The sequence below is a fragment of the Ascaphus truei genome, chromosome 5 (assembly GCF_040206685.1).
Source record: "Ascaphus truei isolate aAscTru1 chromosome 5, aAscTru1.hap1, whole genome shotgun sequence".
Classification (NCBI taxonomy): domain Eukaryota; kingdom Metazoa; phylum Chordata; class Amphibia; order Anura; family Ascaphidae; genus Ascaphus; species Ascaphus truei.
The window spans coordinates 24,767,918-24,787,222 of record NC_134487.1 but is presented as its reverse complement, the minus strand read 5'-3'; the positions used below and the strand labels follow the sequence as shown (position 1 = coordinate 24,787,222).

Below are 19,305 nucleotides of genomic sequence, written 5' to 3'. Positions count from 1 at the left end.
CAGGAACCTGCACAGCAATGTCTGCTACTTGACCGGTAACATTCGGGCCTGGTGAATGAAGATCAGATGAATGTGGTGAAAACTGCCCAGCATGTAAGGATCCTGCCTGTGACGTGTTGATGTTGAATTGTGGTACATTAGTCATTCTCAAGTAATTAGCTTGTGTTTGCTGAACAACTAATGCTTCGAATGAGGTGTTGATTTTTTGCAACTGTTTAGGCACTTCAATGAAGACTCTGTGGAGATGTGCCAATTGTGAAACTGTTTCTTCCTGCAGTGCAATCATCCTTTCCAGCACTGTCATCAGGTCAGAATGGCGACGATTTTCTGCTTCCACAATTTTTCCCTCAGAAGCTACAATTGCATCATATGTGGTATTTGCTGGACGATTTGGCGGTAAAACAGTTTCAATTGGAACCTCTTCATGGTCACTTGCTTGTATTTGTGTGTCTATGGCGGCGGCGGCATCATCATCATCATCATCATCATCATCATCATAATCCTCTTCATCATGTTCTACAAATAAATGTACACATTATTAAATGGCATGTTAATCTCTGCTGTGTTACTATGTAATTCTACTGTGTCATAAGTAACAACTAACATGTTTCCATACGTTTTATAACCTCACATTAAAAACTACCTTGACTTAAGAATAATGTTTGGACTCAGTATGAAATATGAGTGAATGAAAACTTGCTGTAAACTCACAACTCCTACATGATAGTTCACATCACTAACACAATACATGTTGCCTTACACTTCATTTTCACATACACTAAGTAATCCTATTTAAAGAAGATGTGCAAAACAAATAATGAACATGACAACATAACATATAGAAGAGCACATATTATATGGCCACCAACTGATACACTCACCTTCTAGGTGTGTTGAGCTGGCTGACCCAGGTGAAGACACTTGTTCCGTCTCAGGTGACACATGTCCTTCAGGGGCAACTATATATAACAATAACATAAGTTTTACATTTACATGTGTAAATATTGATTTATAACAATTAAACAAAAGACACCCTATGGGCAGCACTCGTTGTGAGCAAATATGAATTGGTGATAAATTTAAAATTAAAATGCTTTAATCGTATAATTTAAAATAGATGTCAAAATTGTTGAAAAAATGGTCAACTGACTGTGGTGACAAAATACAAAGAAAACAGACAAAAATATATAAAATACTATAACTGAGATCTAGGGGGGGAGGTGGAGAGCCCACCTAGCTGCTAACTAGCAGAAATCAACAATCGAGGACTGTAATAGTCAACCCCCTAGTTCAGCAATAACAAGGTTAAAAGGCCTGTAAAGTGGATACAGGTGACGGAGAACTACCCATGCAAAGGTATATACCTATGTGCTATGCACAATAGATTGAGAGCTCACTAATTGCTATTTGATAGTCCACAATGAAGATGGTGAGGAATACCCTAAATAAAGGTTTAAAGCAAGCCTAATAATAGGAGGGTTAATATGGTAGGCAATGTGTTATATTATAGTGTGCACAAGAGCTCACAAAGTGTGGTACTTAGCTCTGGGGCACGGTTCTAGTCCGTATCCAGTTATAGCCCCCTAACATAAATGTGCCACTTAAACATGCTTAATAATACCTCACAATATACACATAGGTCAGTCAGTGACTATCAATAGCTAAATGTACAAGAGCTTACAAAAAATGTATTTTACAGCTCTGGGGCACGGATCTAGTCCGTATCCAGTTATGGCCCCCTAATTAAAATGTGTCACAGTAACAGATAGGTAAACAGACTGTGATAACGTAGTGAGCAAACACATAAATGAGCCGAGGGGAGAGGAAATGCACGCAATGAAAAAAGTAGTCAGCAGCAATTGCATTTACACGTGCTGGGTGAGGTAATTAGATATATACCGCATCCCTGTGTTAAGCCCTCGTCAGGGTTAATATCGCGGAGTAACACTGACATAAGCAATTGTACCTGTGGTTCCTGTTCAAAGTCCTGCTGCCATAAGATACCACATAAAGTACCTGGTGTCTATGATGTATGGACCCAGACTCCCTTAACACGCGTCTCGGCTCTGTACAGAGCCTCTCACCCTCTGCTCGGCATGGGGACGTCAATGCGTGATGACGTCAGTCCTGTAGCCGCCTCCCACCTGACGTACGTTTCGCTGGGGCGCTTTATCACCTTTGATAAAGCGCCCCAGCGAAACGTACGTCAGGTGGGAGGCGGCTACAGGACTGACGTCATCACGCATTGACGTCCCCATGCCGAGCAGAGGGTGAGAGGCTCTGTACAGAGCCGAGACGCGTGTTAAGGGAGTCTGGGTCCATACATCATAGACACCAGGTACTTTATGTGGTATCTTATGGCAGCAGGACTTTGAACAGGAACCACAGGTACAATTGCTTATGTCAGTGTTACTCCGCGATATTAACCCTGACGAGGGCTTAACACAGGGATGCGGTATATATCTAATTACCTCACCCAGCACGTGTAAATGCAATTGCTGCTGACTACTTTTTTCATTGCGTGCATTTCCTCTCCCCTCGGCTCATTTATGTGTTTGCTCACTACGTTATCACAGTCTGTTTACCTATCTGTTACTGTGACACATTTTAATTAGGGGGCCATAACTGGATACGGACTAGATCCGTGCCCCAGAGCTGTAAAATACATTTTTTGTAAGCTCTTGTACATTTAGCTATTGATAGTCACTGACTGACCTATGTGTATATTGTGAGGTATTATTAAGCATGTTTAAGTGGCACATTTATGTTAGGGGGCTATAACTGGATACGGACTAGAACCGTGCCCCAGAGCTAAGTACCACACTTTGTGAGCTCTTGTGCACACTATAATATAACACATTGCCTACCATATTAACCCTCCTATTATTAGGCTTGCTTTAACCCTTTATTTAGGGTATTCCTCACCATCTTCATTGTGGACTATCAAATAGCAATTAGTGAGCTCTCAATCTATTGTGCATAGCACATAGGTATATACCTTTGCATGGGTAGTTCTCCGTCACCTGTATCCACTTTACAGGCCTTTTAACCTTGTTATTGCTGAACTAGGGGGTTGACTATTACAGTCCTCGATTGTTGATTTCTGCTAGTTAGCAGCTAGGTGGGCTCTCCACCTCCCCCCCTAGATCTCAGTTATAGTATTTTATATATTTTTGTCTGTTTTCTTTGTATTTTGTCACCACAGTCAGTTGACCATTTTTTCAACAATTTTGACATCTATTTTAAATTATACGATTAAAGCATTTTAATTTTAAATTTATCACCAATTCATATTTGCTCACAACGAGTGCTGCCCATAGGGTGTCTTTTGTTTAATTGTTATAATTCTGCTCCTTCCCCTTATTGCACCGTTGTTAATCCTTTCTTGATTAGAGGCTGATGCGAGGGTTTCCACTCCTTTCCCCCTTTCCCATTGTTGTATGTGTAAATATTGAACAAACAGTTATTGTATGTTCTGTATTTATGAGTACGTAACAGCATCAGTTCCTTAACCCAAAATGTGTGTGTGAAAGTGAACATAAATAGTTGTAATAACAATGTACATGCCTGTGTACTTAGAACTTTTGAGTTCCCTAACATAAAACATACTATGTTTCTGCAGTAATGCGTGAGGATAAATAGATAAAATTTGTACATAAAAATCATATGTTGTGTAGTGATATCAGTATCATAATGTACATAACTATCATGAGATGACCATTCACAATGGTTATCATGAAGGTGGTCATATTGCAAAAAGTGTTGTTTTTGGTAGAGGATATGTGTGGTACATTAATATAAGATGTGGCACACATGAATGTGGCTGTGACTCAACAAGACAACACATGCAGTGTGTGATAATGTGTCGTTGATAGTAGTAGTTCAACTACAGGCAGTCCTCGTTTTACAACGCTTCGCTTTACAACGAATGCCTTATCCAACGCTATGCAATGCATACCTATATTCATTTTTACAACGCCAAAATGGCTTATTCAACGTTCTTACGATTCTTTGCAACGTTGTGTATGTGTGTATATATATACACATTCACATAAACAACGTTGCAAAGCATCATAAGAGCGTATATATATATATATAATTTTATACTATATAATATATTATACTATATAATATATTATTTATTATGTTATATTATATATATATATATATATATATATAATACAGTATATACACTATATAATTTATGTGTGTGCTGCATATCTTATTGCCTGCATAAAATATTTGGTGTATTTTAGTGTTAAAAATGCCTTCAGGAACAGAACCTTTCATTTAAACAGTGTTCCTATGGGAAAACGTGTTTCGCTTTACAACGTTTCGCTTTACAACGCCATTTTGAGTAACGCATTGTGTCGGATAACCGAGGACTGCCTGTATAGATATGAGTGAACTAATGTGTGACGTACGCTTTGATAAGTAATGAGTTGTTGGGGCATTTAGTAGCTAAAGTGAAGCTTTAAAATGAGTGTGATTAACTTCAGTTGTGCTAGTCAGGTTGTAAGAACGGTATTCACTTCCCCAAAAAGCCTAATCAGCCACACCTTTCAATTACTTGAAACAGGTGAAAATGGTGTGAACTAAGTTGACCCTAAAATGAGGCTGTAATTAGTGTGTGTGCTGAACCCCACCCCCTCTGTTGAAGTGTATGCTGTGATGAGATATTAATTGCAGCTGCTTTAACACAATGGTAGATGAGCTAAATAGTCGTGTGCAGTTTTTAAGTTATGAAAACAATGACATAACATATGATATGTGTGCCTCATTATGCTGTCTGTATATGACTTAAAGCAAAAATGGACCTTTTCATAAACAACTATAGATGTGTTAGTGCAAGTGATGTTTGTAGGCCGTTGCATGCAATATATTTGATGCATGCTTAAAATAGGCAGTAATGTCATGTTTGTCGGAGTAAAATAAATAAAATACACAATAATATTATACATATTTATGTTCTGTACCTGTAGCTAGTAATAATTTCTCATTAACATGTGTTACACATGTGTACTACCCTGTTGTTCCCCATCTTCGCCCACCATCAATTGCTTCCACTGCAGCAATGCATTTTGGGAATTCACATGTAAATGAGCACACAATGGCACGTGCTATATTAGTTACTGCTTTTAGTAGGACTACAACATATATGTCTATTTTGAGATATATATATATACAGAATCAGACATATACATATATAGATGCAGGTATGCTTATATTGTGAAGACAGTATAAAAAGCAGTGTAAATATGCAAAATAACTGTAAGCAACGACACGCCTAGTACATTAATATTTCTCACCTGGTGGAAATTGTGAGGGATAAATTCCTATATCACGGTCACCAGGTAAGCCTTCCACGACGACGGGAAGTAATTTTGCCCGAAGCAGCTCCTCCAATGGACTTAATATGAGACGTTGTGGTGTCGGCCCACCTCCAGTGCCAGTAGCATGCACGCGTTGGTGTTGTATTTTCTTTTTCAATTTGGACCTAATATCATCAAATCTCTTGTGACAATTCCGCTTGTCCCTCACATGATTCCCACACGCATTGACACCAATGACTATTGTGTCCCACATTTCTTTTCTGCTTGCTGAACTTGTCCGCCCTTGAAAAACATATAAAATATATGAGGTAAATTAATAATAATAGAAGCACCAGTTTCCTACACTGCTAGCTGTTCCAAGAGATAGCAAACATGCTGTTTTAGGTGTAATATGTGAAGCACATGAGCATTCACTACTAAACCTATACATGTAAGCAAGGTTGCATTCATATTGTATGCAGTTATGGCAAATTGACCGCCTGTGTTTAGTTGTCCTTGTAAGACATGATAAAAAGCTGTGTTTCCAGACTAATTAACATAGAAAGATATTCTGAACCCATATTTGCATATGAACAAAACTCAGATGACCTAGGATCACATGTATTTGAATAATAAATGTAAAGGTACACTTACCTAGTAAATGTCCATATATACTGTCATAGTGCTCCAGAATGCCAGTGACAAGAGCTGTATTTTCCTGGTCATTGAAGCGAGGATTACGTGGCTTCTCCACACGTTTCTTCCGAGCAGGTTTAGGGTCAGAGCTTGGCTGGTGCTGACTGGACTCTCCTTCCAATGGAAGAGACTCCAAAAGCTGCCCACCAGCAAGCACGCCACCACCATCCACCCCATCAGCAACTGCGCCACCAGCAGCACTCACAGCACCAGCACTCCCACTCCTAGCACCAGCACTCCCACTCCTAGCACCAGCACTCCCACTCCTAGCAACAGCACTCCCACTCCCAGCAACAGCACTCCCACTCCCAGCAACAACACTCCCACTCACAGCAACAGCACTTCCACTCACAGCAACAGCACTCCCACTCCCAGCAACAGCACTCCCACTCCCAGCAACAACACTCCCACTCCCAGCAACAGCACTCCCACTCCCAGCAACACCACTTGGTGCACCAGCAACATCACTCCCCTGAACAGTACGTTCACTCCGACGCGTACTCGCACGAGTAGCACTCCCACTCCCACCAGCATCACTCTTCCCACGCTTTGCGGGCATACTTCCAGCACTCACAAAAAACAGACAACTAATGTACAGCCAATCACACGAAACACTTCCACATATAAAACAAGACAAAGATGTAAACAAAACAACAATGGACAAAGCTCACCCAATACACAACAAGTCTCTCAGTCAATATGCAAATCTTCATTCAGCCAGCTCTGTGCGTCTCTCTCTCTCTCACTCCCAACAACACAGAGAATGATTAGCAGTACACGTTGCCTTTAAATATGGCGCGCAATCCAATACATGCTTGTTTCGCCTGATTCAGCAAGATTTGTGATTGGGCAACCTATCAGCACCCCGCCACGCACGCCGATACACCTGTGTGTGATCGGCTAATCATCGTGAGAGTGGGCGGATTTGTTTTCGGGTTGATTTTGAATGTATTCGGCACTTACTGCATACGGATAGGAAAAATCGCCAATAACATGACTAATCGGTAAGCTTGCCGATTTCACTTAATCGACGCTTACTGCATGAGGCCCTATGCCTCAGTACAGTCCTCTAGAACTCACTTCAGTATCTGTACACTCTGAAGTCTATCCCAGAACCACCCAACCCCTTACTCAACTCTATACTATATAGAAGAACCCCCTCCTTCCCTGGGGTGTGGCTTGTAAGCCGACCTAGTCACCGTCATAGACCACCCCTTACAAACAGAGAGCTGGCAGGGTGTGCAGGGGGAAAAGATTTTGCACCCCTGCCTCGGACAACAATAATTAGATTGTAAACTCTCTGGGGCAAGGATCCCTGCAAGATTCTATGGGGGATATTCATTGAAGTGCAACAGTGCTGATTGGGCTACACTATTACGCTGCAGCTCCTATTGACTTTAATGGGAGTCAAGGTACAGTAGTGCGTGATCAACATTATCACAGTTTAATACTTCCAGCGCTGTGTACACTGTCACTGCGATGTAAAAATCCATTAATATTATTATTCTGTGCTTTTCTGGACTCTTGAGAAGCAAAATCTTTGTGCTACTCCTCCAGTCTCCAGACAATACATTGTACACTGTTGAAACAAAGCCATGTTTGTATTATCTGTGCCAGGGCTTACAAAAAGAGTTTTGTTTTTGTGTATAAAACAAGTGCGGGTGCCAGTAAATAATACCATTATTCAAACAGCATTTTTTTCATCCAATTTTAAATGCAGAATTTTAATCACAGGGAAAGCTGGCTATTTTCTATTGGTTTCTATTGGAATTTTATATCGATGTGTGCGAAAGTTACAATATTTCAGCCAACAAATTGGGTGAGGTCATGCAAATTGATAGACTATATGTGTTCTCTAGGATTACAGAGATTTATAATAGTCATGTTGTTTCATTGAAAACAAACAATTGCCTCTCGGTGCAGAATACCCAGGCCATATTTTCTAAGTGGTACTAAGCCATAACACACCTTGTAGCCCACTCAAGAGAAAGTGTAAAGGTGACACATGGCTCAGTAAGTTTTCTTATGGCTAAGTACTGCTATGCAAATATAGCCCCTAGTGTTTTAAGATCAATGTATTATTTTCTAAGGACAATTGTTGGATGTGTGATGAGACAGGAGGTGATGTATATCACATTTCTGTGGTCATGCCCTAATTTATGGCCTCAAGTATGAATATTGGCTCATCTACAATGCAACAAGCTGGTATCTCATCAACTTTCCCTGAACACTTCCTTGCATTTTCTGCCTGTACATAACAATTATATTAAACCATAGACACTATAATATTTTCCCATACAGTACATTTCCATGATGTGTTCGTTCATGTATCTACGTTTTTGTAATTGCTTTGTTTTTACTATACTTTGCTTCTCGTTTGAGAAGTGACACACAAGAATATTTAATATCAGTCAACAATGGCTATACTCTTCGTCAAGTCCAGTTTCTGGGACTGGAGGCTTCTGGGAGATCTCAGCACAGAGCGTCGCCCACTCCCCGCCTCTAGCACTAAGAGGGTTATTTAGGTTCAAAGCACAGACATTGCATTTGTTTCCATCTTGCCAGTCATGATTAATGGACATTCTCTCTGTCTATTTCTCATTGAATGCTTCATGCTACTGTATGTGATGGCACAATATCCGGTAATAAATAGAGCCTTTTTGAAAGTTCCCTTGGGCATGCTTATTTATTATTTTCATGTGACGGGTTAAGTGGACCTACTAAGTGATAATACCCGTAGGTGCAAAAAAAAAATCTGCACAGATATATCAAAGAAGAAAAGAAAAATACCTTTCTATTGGAATTTTGTCCTGTGATAAATCGCCAAGTCATTTTTGATCTTTTTTTTGCACTGGGGTATTCTGTCAAATTAGATTAAATTGTGATATCTGATGGGTTAGGTACAAATGCTAAACAGTGGCACAAATCTGAAAGCTCAAACAAGTTACTTGAAACAACCCTGACGTTTTCCCAGTGTGATTTGCTCAAAGTTTTCCCATTCAATTTTTAAACCAAATTGTCTGCTCTGTGTCCCTGTGCACCATCAGCTTTATAATTGTATGCAAACGACCAACAAATAAAAATATGGCTTGTGAGCACATTCACATGTCTCACACAGGTCTGCAACCCTGTCTCTCCTCGTTATCTCTTAGGCCCGGGCCATAGAGGGGTGAGGAGAGCGGAGGCGCGCTAACGCTGAGGCTCGCCTGCTTAAGTCAGCGCGATTCCACGGACTTGCAGGTGAGCCAGCGTGCGCGAAGGGAGCCGGGGGGAGGTGGTTGGAGGCGGGGCAGTGACGTCGCTGGGCCAATCGCCCGCGACGTACTGACGTCAACGTCACGTGCTGACGTCACGGCGCCGTGACGTTGACGCTGCTTCAGGCTGATTGGATGTTTTCAGCCGACAGCGCGCTGAAAAACAGCTTGGCTGTCGGCTGAAAACTCCAAAGCCTCCGCACGCCTGCGGACGCTCGCGTGAGCCCCCTCTCAAGGCATCCTCATTGAGGATGCAGGGGCTCAGCGCTGAGTGTCCGCACGGCTCAGCACGGCCTGTCATTCTATGGACTCGGCCTTAGCATACAGTGCTTCCACTGCAGCAAGGGATTCTGGGAAATGACTAAAAGGGTGCATGTTTTATGCAACTGTCCATAGTTTAAACATGTGGAAGTTTCGTGCTGGTAAATATAGGATATTGGATGCTTTTTACTGCCTGATATTCGCTTGTCTAAAACGCAACACAAACTTCTCACGTTGCTTGATCATGTGTCAGGATGTTAACCGAAAACAATGCTGAAAAACAATTAAAATTGATACAAAAGGGCAAGCTTCGTTAACTGTAGCAGGGTTGCGCAAACTGGGGGGTGGGGGGGCGCGAGATTTTCTGGAGAGAGCACGGTGCTCACGGAGGCCCTGCTCTCTTTCCTAAAGCATTTACATTAAATGCCGGGGGATCTCGTGAGGCCTCTGTAAGTTCTCTAACCTTGTCTCCGACGGCGATGGCAACGAGACGTAACCTGATCCCACGGCGTCATTTGATACCGGAGACTAAGTAAGAGGGGGACGCAAGCAAGGGAGAGCAGGCAGGGGGGTGCAGGGGAAAATGTTTGTGCACCCCTGAACTGGAGCATAAGCACTCAATACCCTTTTTACATAACTACACATATTTGACTATGAATTGCTCGGACAGCCTTTAGCAAAGTTAGTTATGCAAAAGTCAGTATTATACATGTAAGGATGTGCATATATATTAAAGGTTCCGCGCTGTCAATTACATAGGCAGCGCCATATTGTCCCTGTTTGCCAGCGAAGTTACTGCGTACCAGTTGGGCTGCGCATGCGCGAGGGAAGCGCGCGAAGGGTAATCATAAGTAGAGACTTGGAGGGGGTTTGAACTATGAACTCTGACTGTGAGAAGGTCAGCTGAGGCTGAGGACCCATGGGATGCGAGACTGTGTATGCAGGAACCGGATGCGTGTGGGCGGTGGGTCAGAGCAGCGAGGGAGGTGAAGGAGGAGGTTGGCGGAACCTCGTGTGCGAGAGCAGAGGGTCGGTGACCTGTCTGCTTAGGTAGGGTATGCCCACAGCCCCAGGAGTCTTTTCCCTGCCATCGTAGGGTGCTGTATTTGTAAGGACGCCCATAGTCGTCAGGGACGTTTCCCTTTAGTGAGGGTTATCTGCGGAGCTGCGGAGCTGCGGACGCCATCTTGGATTTCCCATCTGACGGTGCTGCAGAAGGGAGAGACGGCGCAAGGCTGGATTAACACCAGGACCCCCTGTGGAGTGTCAAGGTCATCGTAGTGACCGGAAGGTATCCTTATCTACAAGTGCACCTACACCGGTCCCCAGGCGCTGATCCCGCCTCCCACTAACTAATTGGGTTTCCTGAGAGAATGCATATGGTACCATACTTTACTGGTTATGAGACATACTCCTAAGGAGAGTGGCAGAGCCACCTATGTACAGGACATTATCCCTAATAAGGTGTGGCCGAGCCACTTTGTGTGTGTGTATGTAAATGTTATATGATAAGTCTGCATATCATTTGTTATTCATGTGTGTTATAAAAAGGTTGCTGTTGCATACTGCTGTTGTTAGGTTCTTGCTCAGGGTATAATCTCTATAATGGGGATCCTGGGTAAGTGGAGGCGCTGCACCACAAGTGATAAAGGTATACCCCCAGGCTCCCAATATGCGGAGGCTCAGAGCTCCTGAAGCCACAGGTTTATGCACCGTAGTCCCTTAGTTCAGGCGTTCACAAAAAGGGCTACATTTGGAGGCGCTGCTGAGATATCAGACCTGGGGTGCCCTGTATGTTTTTTGTTCTAAATTGTCCTATTTTTGTTCCACCATGTGGGTGCTCTCAAAGCAGGAGGTTTACGCTTGGGCCTTGAAAGTGAACGTGACTCCTAACCGCGTGGTTGCCGTGGGGGCAGTCCCGGCTGGCGTGCCCTTGTTAGAAGTCCAGGCGCAGGTTCGGAAGCTCCCTGGACTGTCGGGTACGTGGGTCAGAGGGCGAAGGTATGATGACACCGTGCAATGGAGTACTGTCCTGATATATGTAGGCCAGACCCTAAGCGAGGAAGATGGCCCTAAGTTCTTAAATTTGCCCGGGGGTCCGACTGATGGGTGCCCCTTTATCTACCCTGACTTGGCAGTTTCTACCTGCACCGAGAGCCCTATAGACATTGACCGTGAGCCCCACCTAAAATGGCGGCTCCCGCCAAATCCAAATGGCACGTGTGCGGCTGACTGCCAGCATGCACAGGAAAATGTTGCAACCCTTCTCCCAGGACTGGCGGGAAAGCCAGAGCCCCGCCCCCACACTGTGAGTGACTCAGAACAGAGTTTGCAACATTCCCCAAAAGACTGTGCTGTTTTTCCTCTAGAGTCCACCAGGGGGAGGGAGTGTCGTGAGCAGAAATCAGCCAACTCTGTTCCCCCTAAGGAAAGCAAGGGATGCCGAGAAAAGCACCCTTGGCTGTATAGAATCGTACGGGCCCCCCATTTAGACTTGTCAATGGCGGTGTGCCCGTGTGCATTAAGAGACTGGAAGGCGACTGGTGGCTGGGCGGACGGGTCCCCTGAGTTAGCCGTCGCCCTCACGATGACCGTGGTAGACGGGGAAGAATGCCTGCACGGCCGTCTGCATGAATGTGAGTGTCCTGTGGGTGAACTGACCCGAGGGCCCGAGTGCCCTGACTGTGCGGCGCAGTTCCTGCAACCCAAACTGCCGCAGCCTACCGAGCTGCCAGTGGGGGAGGACACTGTAGCAGAACTGGATTATTCTTTCCCTGAGAAGGAAGAGCAGGAACCTCTGAGGGCGGAACCTGCGGAGAAAGAGGCGCCTGATGGTGATTCTAGCGACCAACCGAGCGTGGTGATGCGCCTTCCGGCGGACCACTCCAGTGAGGTCACCGAGGCAACCACCTCCACTGATACAGACCATGATGTGGGCCCGTGTGCCCTGCAACGGCCAGTCCGGCCTACCACCGAGGTACCAGCGGTCCCAGGCGTGGGATCAGTACCTGCCAATACCGACCGGGGTAAGTTGACTGCCCCAGGGGTGTCGGGTGTGAGCTCCCCGGTGATCGTGGGGCCTGGTGACTCCAAAGGTAGGGTCACCCGGGCGATGGGCTCACCCCGGCATCGCGTCCTGGTGGAGGTGTCTCCCCCAGAAGATCTCTGCGGATCGTGGAATGACTCCGACCTCATCAAGGGATCCGGTGTAGCGGACCGGAGCGACCCATACTCCTGTGAGAGGAGTCTCCAAACGGGCCTACCCGAAGAAGTGGTGCCGTCCGCGGACGAAGTCACCGTTAAAGGGATTGTTGGAGCGGACAAAGACTCTGTTGAGACCGCTCTGGTAGTTGTGGCCTCTCCCAGGTGCGCGATGGAGCGCTATGTTCGCCATGTGGTGGATCGAGGAAAGAGACTGAGCCTCCCTGTCTCCCGTGAGACGAGACCGGAGGAACCGGAAAGGGTCAATACCCAGGACCCCGTACATTTTTTTCTGCTAGGGACAGGTCTTGAGCTCCAAAAGACTCACAGGAGTCAAGGTGGGATACCCTCACCCAGTCTGTTAGGGGCACTCCAATCTGAAACTCAGCTGGCCTCGGGTATCCATGCGGGGATGTTGGGTACGGACGGGAAAATGCTTATGTATGATGTACGGTTTACTATGCATTTTTCATTGTGTAATCCACTGCATGGTTGCTACCCAAGCGAGGGCGTTGGGATTCTGCGAAGGGGAGAATGTAGCCCCGAGGTAAAATTTGGCTCCCTGACCTCCCTCCGCGCTTACCGGGTGGTCGTGGGTGCCGCCGGAGGCAGCGGTGGACCCGCCGGGAGAACGCGAGGGTGGGGGCCATTGCAGGGAGCGGTGCAGGCTGGTTGCCGGGGACGCGATCGGGCCGTCGCTAGGGCCGCGATCGCGTTGCCACCGGCTCGGCGGCTAGGAGAGAGTGCGCCGCCATTGCGCGTTAGTTCGCGCATGCGCAGTAGGGCAAAAGCGCGCGATGGGTTCCCCAGTGCAGGGAGAGATCGCGCGAGAGTAGGGAAGGTAGGAGAGAGAGTGAGGCGGCCATTAGGGGTTCGCGCATGCGCGAGGGAAGCGCGCACGCGGCCCCAATGCATTAGGCAGCCCCTGGGAACTACAATTCCCAGGAGGCTTAGGGAGGCAGAGGTCAGGTGCTCCCTAGTGGCCAATAGGGCTGAAGGAAGCTCAGCCCGGGAAAAGAGATACATTTCCCGGGCTTTGCAACAGCAGTTAGGAAGAAGCAGAGGAAGGAGTAGGAAGGGTGCAGGGAGCTCGTGGCTCCTGCATCAGGTAAGGGTTCTCCCTAGATCCCCAGGCAGGCCCCAATTCCCGGGTAAGGGTAGGGGGTAACTGAAGAGGGACGCCTTAGACTGAGGAGGGACGCCTTAGCTAGGGAGGTGACCCTTGAGTGTGGGAAGGTGCTGGTTTGGCCGTGCCGCAGCGGAGAGTGCTGTGGGCACTGTCAAAGAGGCATGGTGTGCTAGCAGTGTGTTTGCTGCGGGATCCAGGGGCTGTGTGTGATTGCAGCTGCCTGTGAGTAGTGTCGCTGTATGTGCTGTGCGCAGTGCGTGCAGTGTGTGTGCACGGTGTGAATCCCTGCAGGCTGACAGTGTAAGCTGAATGTTGGCTGCAGGTGTGTTAGGCTGCTAGGATTAGCAGATACAGTTGAGACTGGGTAGCTAGGGGAAGGGGTGCGGTTATTGTCCACAGGCCCTAGGAGTTTTCCCCAAGCCATCCCAGGTTGCGGTTCTTCAGGGACAGGCCCTAGGTTAGGGTTGCTGTCACTCAAGTAGTAGGTATTGATAGGAAGGCGGTTCCGGTTCCCATGCGGTTGGTGTTGCCGTGATCCGGTTGCAGTCCCGTGGAGCGGTGGGACCCTCGTTGGGGTCCACCGGCAGAGTACCTGGAATAGGATCAGACGGACGTCTGACCCTTTTAGAAGAAAGTGTGTTGCGGTCCCGAGCATCGGAGTGCTCGGAAGGTATCTTCCATATTCTAAGTGCACCAACTGGGCCCTAGCTTAAATAGTGACTGCGCAGTCACCCACGACCTTTCGTAGGAGGACGAGACATTGGGTGTGGGGTGATCACAGGACACTGGGTGGGGTACACCAGACATTGGGTTGATGTGATGCGGGTAGAGCATCTGGTTATGGTTATGTTATGTAATGTGTTATATGTGTGTTAAGTAAAGAGTTAGTTATTGGTTATCGTATCTGTGTGTTATTGTATTTCTTACTCAGGGCTATCTTTCCTCACAGGGGATCCTGGGTAAGTGGAGGCGCTGCACCAAGTAAGGGTAAGGGTTTTTCCCCAGGCTCCCAGCTAGCGGAGGCTCAGATCTCCTGGAGCCACACAGGTTATGCAGTACCAGTAGTCCTTTAGAGCAGGTGTGTTGCAGGGAAAGGGACCGGTTAGACCACGAGGGGCCAATGTGGGATTGGGTGGGTCAGCCGGTTCACAAAAAGGGCTACATTTGGAGGCGCTGCTGAGATCTTAGACCTGGGGTGCCCCCACATTTTTTTTGTTGTCTCTATTGTGCAACCAACCCACATCATGTCGGTGCCCTCGGCGCTCGAGGTGCGCAAGTGGGCCCAACGGCACGGGATTCCCTTGAACCGTGTCTTCGCGCTGGGCCATGTCCCCGCCACGATCTCGCTAGGCACAGTGACCGAGCAGGTCCGCAAGCTTCCACTCCTGGACAATGCCCAAGTACAAGACCACTTCTATGACCGCGACCAGACCTGGCGCCGGGTCTTGTACGCCACTGAACAGGACATATGCCCCGAGGCCTTGCCCCGTGTACTGTTGCTGGCTGAGGCCCCGGGGGTGCGCTGCCCCCTAGTCCAGGCGGACACCCCTGTGCCCCTGGCCACTTCTACCCCTAGGAGAGAATATGCTCCCACCGCAGGTGCCGCGACGGGAGGCCCCGACCACTCCCCTGACCGTGGCCTACACCCTCGTTGGCCAGCCACCCTGAGCCTAGGCTCCTCGTCCACCCCGTCCGGCCTGCGGGCTGGCCTCAACCGCCTTAGCGTATCAAGATTGGACGCTTACCCTGCAGTCGGGGACAGCTTACCAGGAGACACCTCTATTCCCGCCATAGCCGCCGCTATCCACAACACCACCCAGTCGCTCCAGTACAGGAAGTTAAAAGCCTTCTCCGGCGAGAAACCCACGCCTCAAGGGGAAGTAGGGATAGAGGACTGGTTGGATCATACCGAACAGGTACTGCCTGAATGGACCTGCACGGACGCGGTCCGCAGACAACGCATAGTTGAGTGCTTACGGCCCCCCGCGTCCCACATGGTGCACTACTACCGAGATGACAATCCGGAAGCTGACGCGGCCGATCTTATCTACTGCCTGACCAAGGCCTATGGAGCCCCGGTGGACATGTACACGTTGATGTCCAAATTTCATGCGTTAACCCAGAAAGAAGGAGAAATGGTGTCCGATTTTCTCAGACGATTACACCTGGACCTCTGGAATCTGGTGAGGGAAGGCGTTATGACCACAAAGTACGTTACAAGGAAATTCACCCCGGAGATGCGGTCCTTTTACGCAACTTAGGTGTTCCTGGGAAGCATAAATTGGCAGACCGGTGGCGGGAGGGTGTGTATGAGGTGGAGTCACAGATGCCGGGTCTTCCTGTGTACCGGATCAAGGATTCTGAAGGCCGCGTAAAAGTGTGGCATAGGAATCATCTGCTTCTCATACCTCAAGTAGGGACGGATGAATTGGAAGCCCCAGCCACTGCCCTAGATGGAGCAGTTGAATACACAGAGGATGGCTCAGAGACTGTAAAAATTGCCACCTCTGAGGATACAATGGAGGGAACCTCTCAAAGGGGCCTTCCGGCCGTGGAGGCATCTCCCGAAGGAGCCACGGGTAAAGAGCCTTTTGGCCCGAACATTGATCATTTGACTCCTGCGAGTCAGCCTCTAGACCCACAAAGTCCATGTTTTACACCCCAAAGAGACTGTGCTAATGCTGAACACCCCTCAAGGGTAGAGATGGAAATACCAGTTGAGACTGAGCACTCTGCAGAGGAAGCAGAGGAGGATCAACCCCGCCGAAGTCAAAGAAACAGTCAACCTCCCATGCGAATGGCATATGATCAGTTTGGGGCACCCCATTATGAGGCTCAGCAGTGGGCTCGGCATAGGATGCAAGCTATGATGGTACTGTTTAATGAGATGTGTAACCTAATCTAGGAAGAGAGGGTTGTGTACATAGTTAAATATATATGTGGTTAGGTAGTCCAGCGGGGACGCTGGATTCTGGAGGGGGGAGAATGTAAGGATGTGCATATATATTAAAGGTTCTGCGCTGTCAATTACATAGGCAGAGCCATATTGTCCCTGTTTGCCAGCGAAGTTACTGCGTACCAGTTGGGCTGCGCATGCGCGAGGGAAGCGCGCGAAGGGTAATCATAAGTAGAGACTTGGAGGGGGTTTGAACTATGAACTCTGACTGTGAGAAGGTCAGCTGAGGCTGAGGACCCATGGGATGCGAGACTGTGTATGCAGGAACCGGATGCGTGTGGGCGGTGGGTCAGAGCAGCGAGGGAGGTGAAGGAGGAGGTTGGCGGAACCTCGTGTGCGAGAGCAGAGGGTCGGTGACCCGTCTGCTTAGGTAGGGTATGCCCACAGCCCCAGGAGTCTTTTCCCTGCCATCGTAGGGTGCTGTATTTGTAAGGACGCCCATAGTCGTCAGGGACGTTTCCCTTTAGTGAGGGTTATCTGCGGAGCTGCGGAGCTGCGGAGCTGCGGAGCTGCGGCCGCCATCTTGGATTTCCCATCTGACGGTGCTGCAGAAGGGAGAGACGGCGCAAGGCTGGATTAAAACCAGGACCCCCTGTGGAGTGTCAAGGTCATCGTAGTGACCGGAAGGTATCCTTATCTACAAGTGCACCTACACCGGTCCCCAGGCGCTGATCCCGCCTCCCACTAACTAATTGGGTTTCCTGAGAGAATGCATATGGTACCATACTTTACTGGTTATGAGACATACTCCTAAGGAGAGTGGCAGAGCCACCTATGTACAGGACATTATCCCTAATAAGGTGTGGCCGAGCCACTTTGTGTGTGTATGTAAATGTTATATGATAAGTCTGCATATCATTTGTTATTCATGTGTGTTATAAAAAGGTTGCTGTTGCATACTGCTGTTGTTAGGTTCTTGCTCAGGGTATAATCTCTATAATGGGGATCCTGGGTAAGTGGAGGCGCTGCACCACAAGTGATAAAGGTATACCCCCAGGCTCCCAATATGCGGAGGCTCAGAGCTCCTGAAGCCACAGGTTTATGCACCGTAGTCCCTTAGTTCAGGCGTTCACAAAAAGGGCTACATACATTTCATGTTATTGTCAACATGTGCTACCTACTGTACCCCCCACCCAGCAAACTTAAGGCATAGATTATTTTGAACAGTAGCTGTGATAATGGTATTGTGTGTAAGGCAGTACGGTCTATTTATCAAAGTCTTCTGGCTGCAAAACTGGGGTAACATTGATATCATTCAATTACTGAGACATCCTCTTAATTTTTGAGCAATTTAGTTAATTACAATCCCTATATAACAAGTTTGATAATTAAACCCCATCAGTTTTTTTTTTTTTTAATCTTTGACTTATCTCTCCTAGTAATTGGATGATATGTTTGTCATATGTGCTGTTGGGATTCCACCCCAGAGGTGGCTGCTGCTGAGATCATTGTAACGTGCATTGGACTTGAAAGGTTCTGGATGGTATTTAAATCAGCAAAACCGAAAGCACTACATCCTTTTTCAGTTCTATACCTAAAGCAGGGGGACCCTGGAGCTGAACTGTTTTAATTTCAGTTCTGAGGACCACCTGCTTCCAGAGATACCTCTGTAGGGAGTGCTGGAGTTTAAATGTCCAGGTCACGCGGTCCAATAGGAAGCCACAAAGGATAAGATCACAGCTTCCCATTGGTCCGCCTGACATTTAAGCCGCCATTTCATTACGCACACAAGTTCCCTGGCTGTAAATACCGGCAACCCCTACAGAGGTAAATATCTCAGGAAGCAGGGTATCCCCTGAGCCGAAATGTACACAGTTTAGCTCCAAAGACCGCGTGCTTCAATCCTGTAATAATAGTTTTAAAAAAGATGTAGTGCAAGTTGTTTTTCTGCTATCAACACATTTGTAAGGATTACAATTTTATTTGTAACAATACATGATCTCTGCCTCACCTTCCGACTAGGCCCCCGCTGCAGACAGTGGCTCGCGTGACCACGTGCGCGCCACTCACCAGCTCCTTACCTCCTCCCTAGTCGGCCCCAGTCCCCCCTCGCTGCCAGGCTCACTGCGCACAGTGACGCGTCAGCCAGCAGGGGCTACAACAGGATTGTGTTCCAGAGCGGCGACGCGTCACATGGTGCGCCTGGGAGCCAATCAGAGGATGTCTAAATTCTGTGGGCAGGATTAATAGTTAAAGCATCCACAGAACTTCCTACATACATGCCATAGAATATAAGTAGCACTTTATCTTCAACCAGATTGTTTTAATTCCACTAGTTTATATTCCTGTAACGTGGTTTTGTTATGTGGCTGTCCATCATTACACAAGTAAAGATGGAGTTTCAGACATTACAGGTAGTCCTCGCTATCCAACGTTTCACTTTACAACGAATGGCATAGCCAACGCTTTACAACGCAACCCTATCGGCCGTTATCCGACGCCTGAATGTGTTATCCAACGCCTAAATGCGTTATCCAGCGCTCACCGCCACTGATT

At 47.3% G+C, this 19,305-nt stretch overlaps 1 protein-coding gene across 1 annotated transcript in view; it reads right to left on the bottom strand.

The window, feature by feature from the left end:
• The window catches only part of LOC142494635 (uncharacterized), a 67,175-nt gene that overhangs the window by 33,301 nt on the left and 14,569 nt on the right, over nucleotides 1–19,305 (bottom strand). Inside the window, exons 2-3 of the mRNA XM_075599067.1 lie at nucleotides 882–959; nucleotides 1–516 (exon numbers count right to left, since the gene is read on the bottom strand). The exon at nucleotides 1–516 is cut by the window's left edge and continues 512 nt beyond it. Coding sequence (XP_075455182.1) covers nucleotides 1–516; nucleotides 882–959 — 594 coding nt within the window. The remainder of the gene's footprint in view (nucleotides 517–881; nucleotides 960–19,305) is intronic.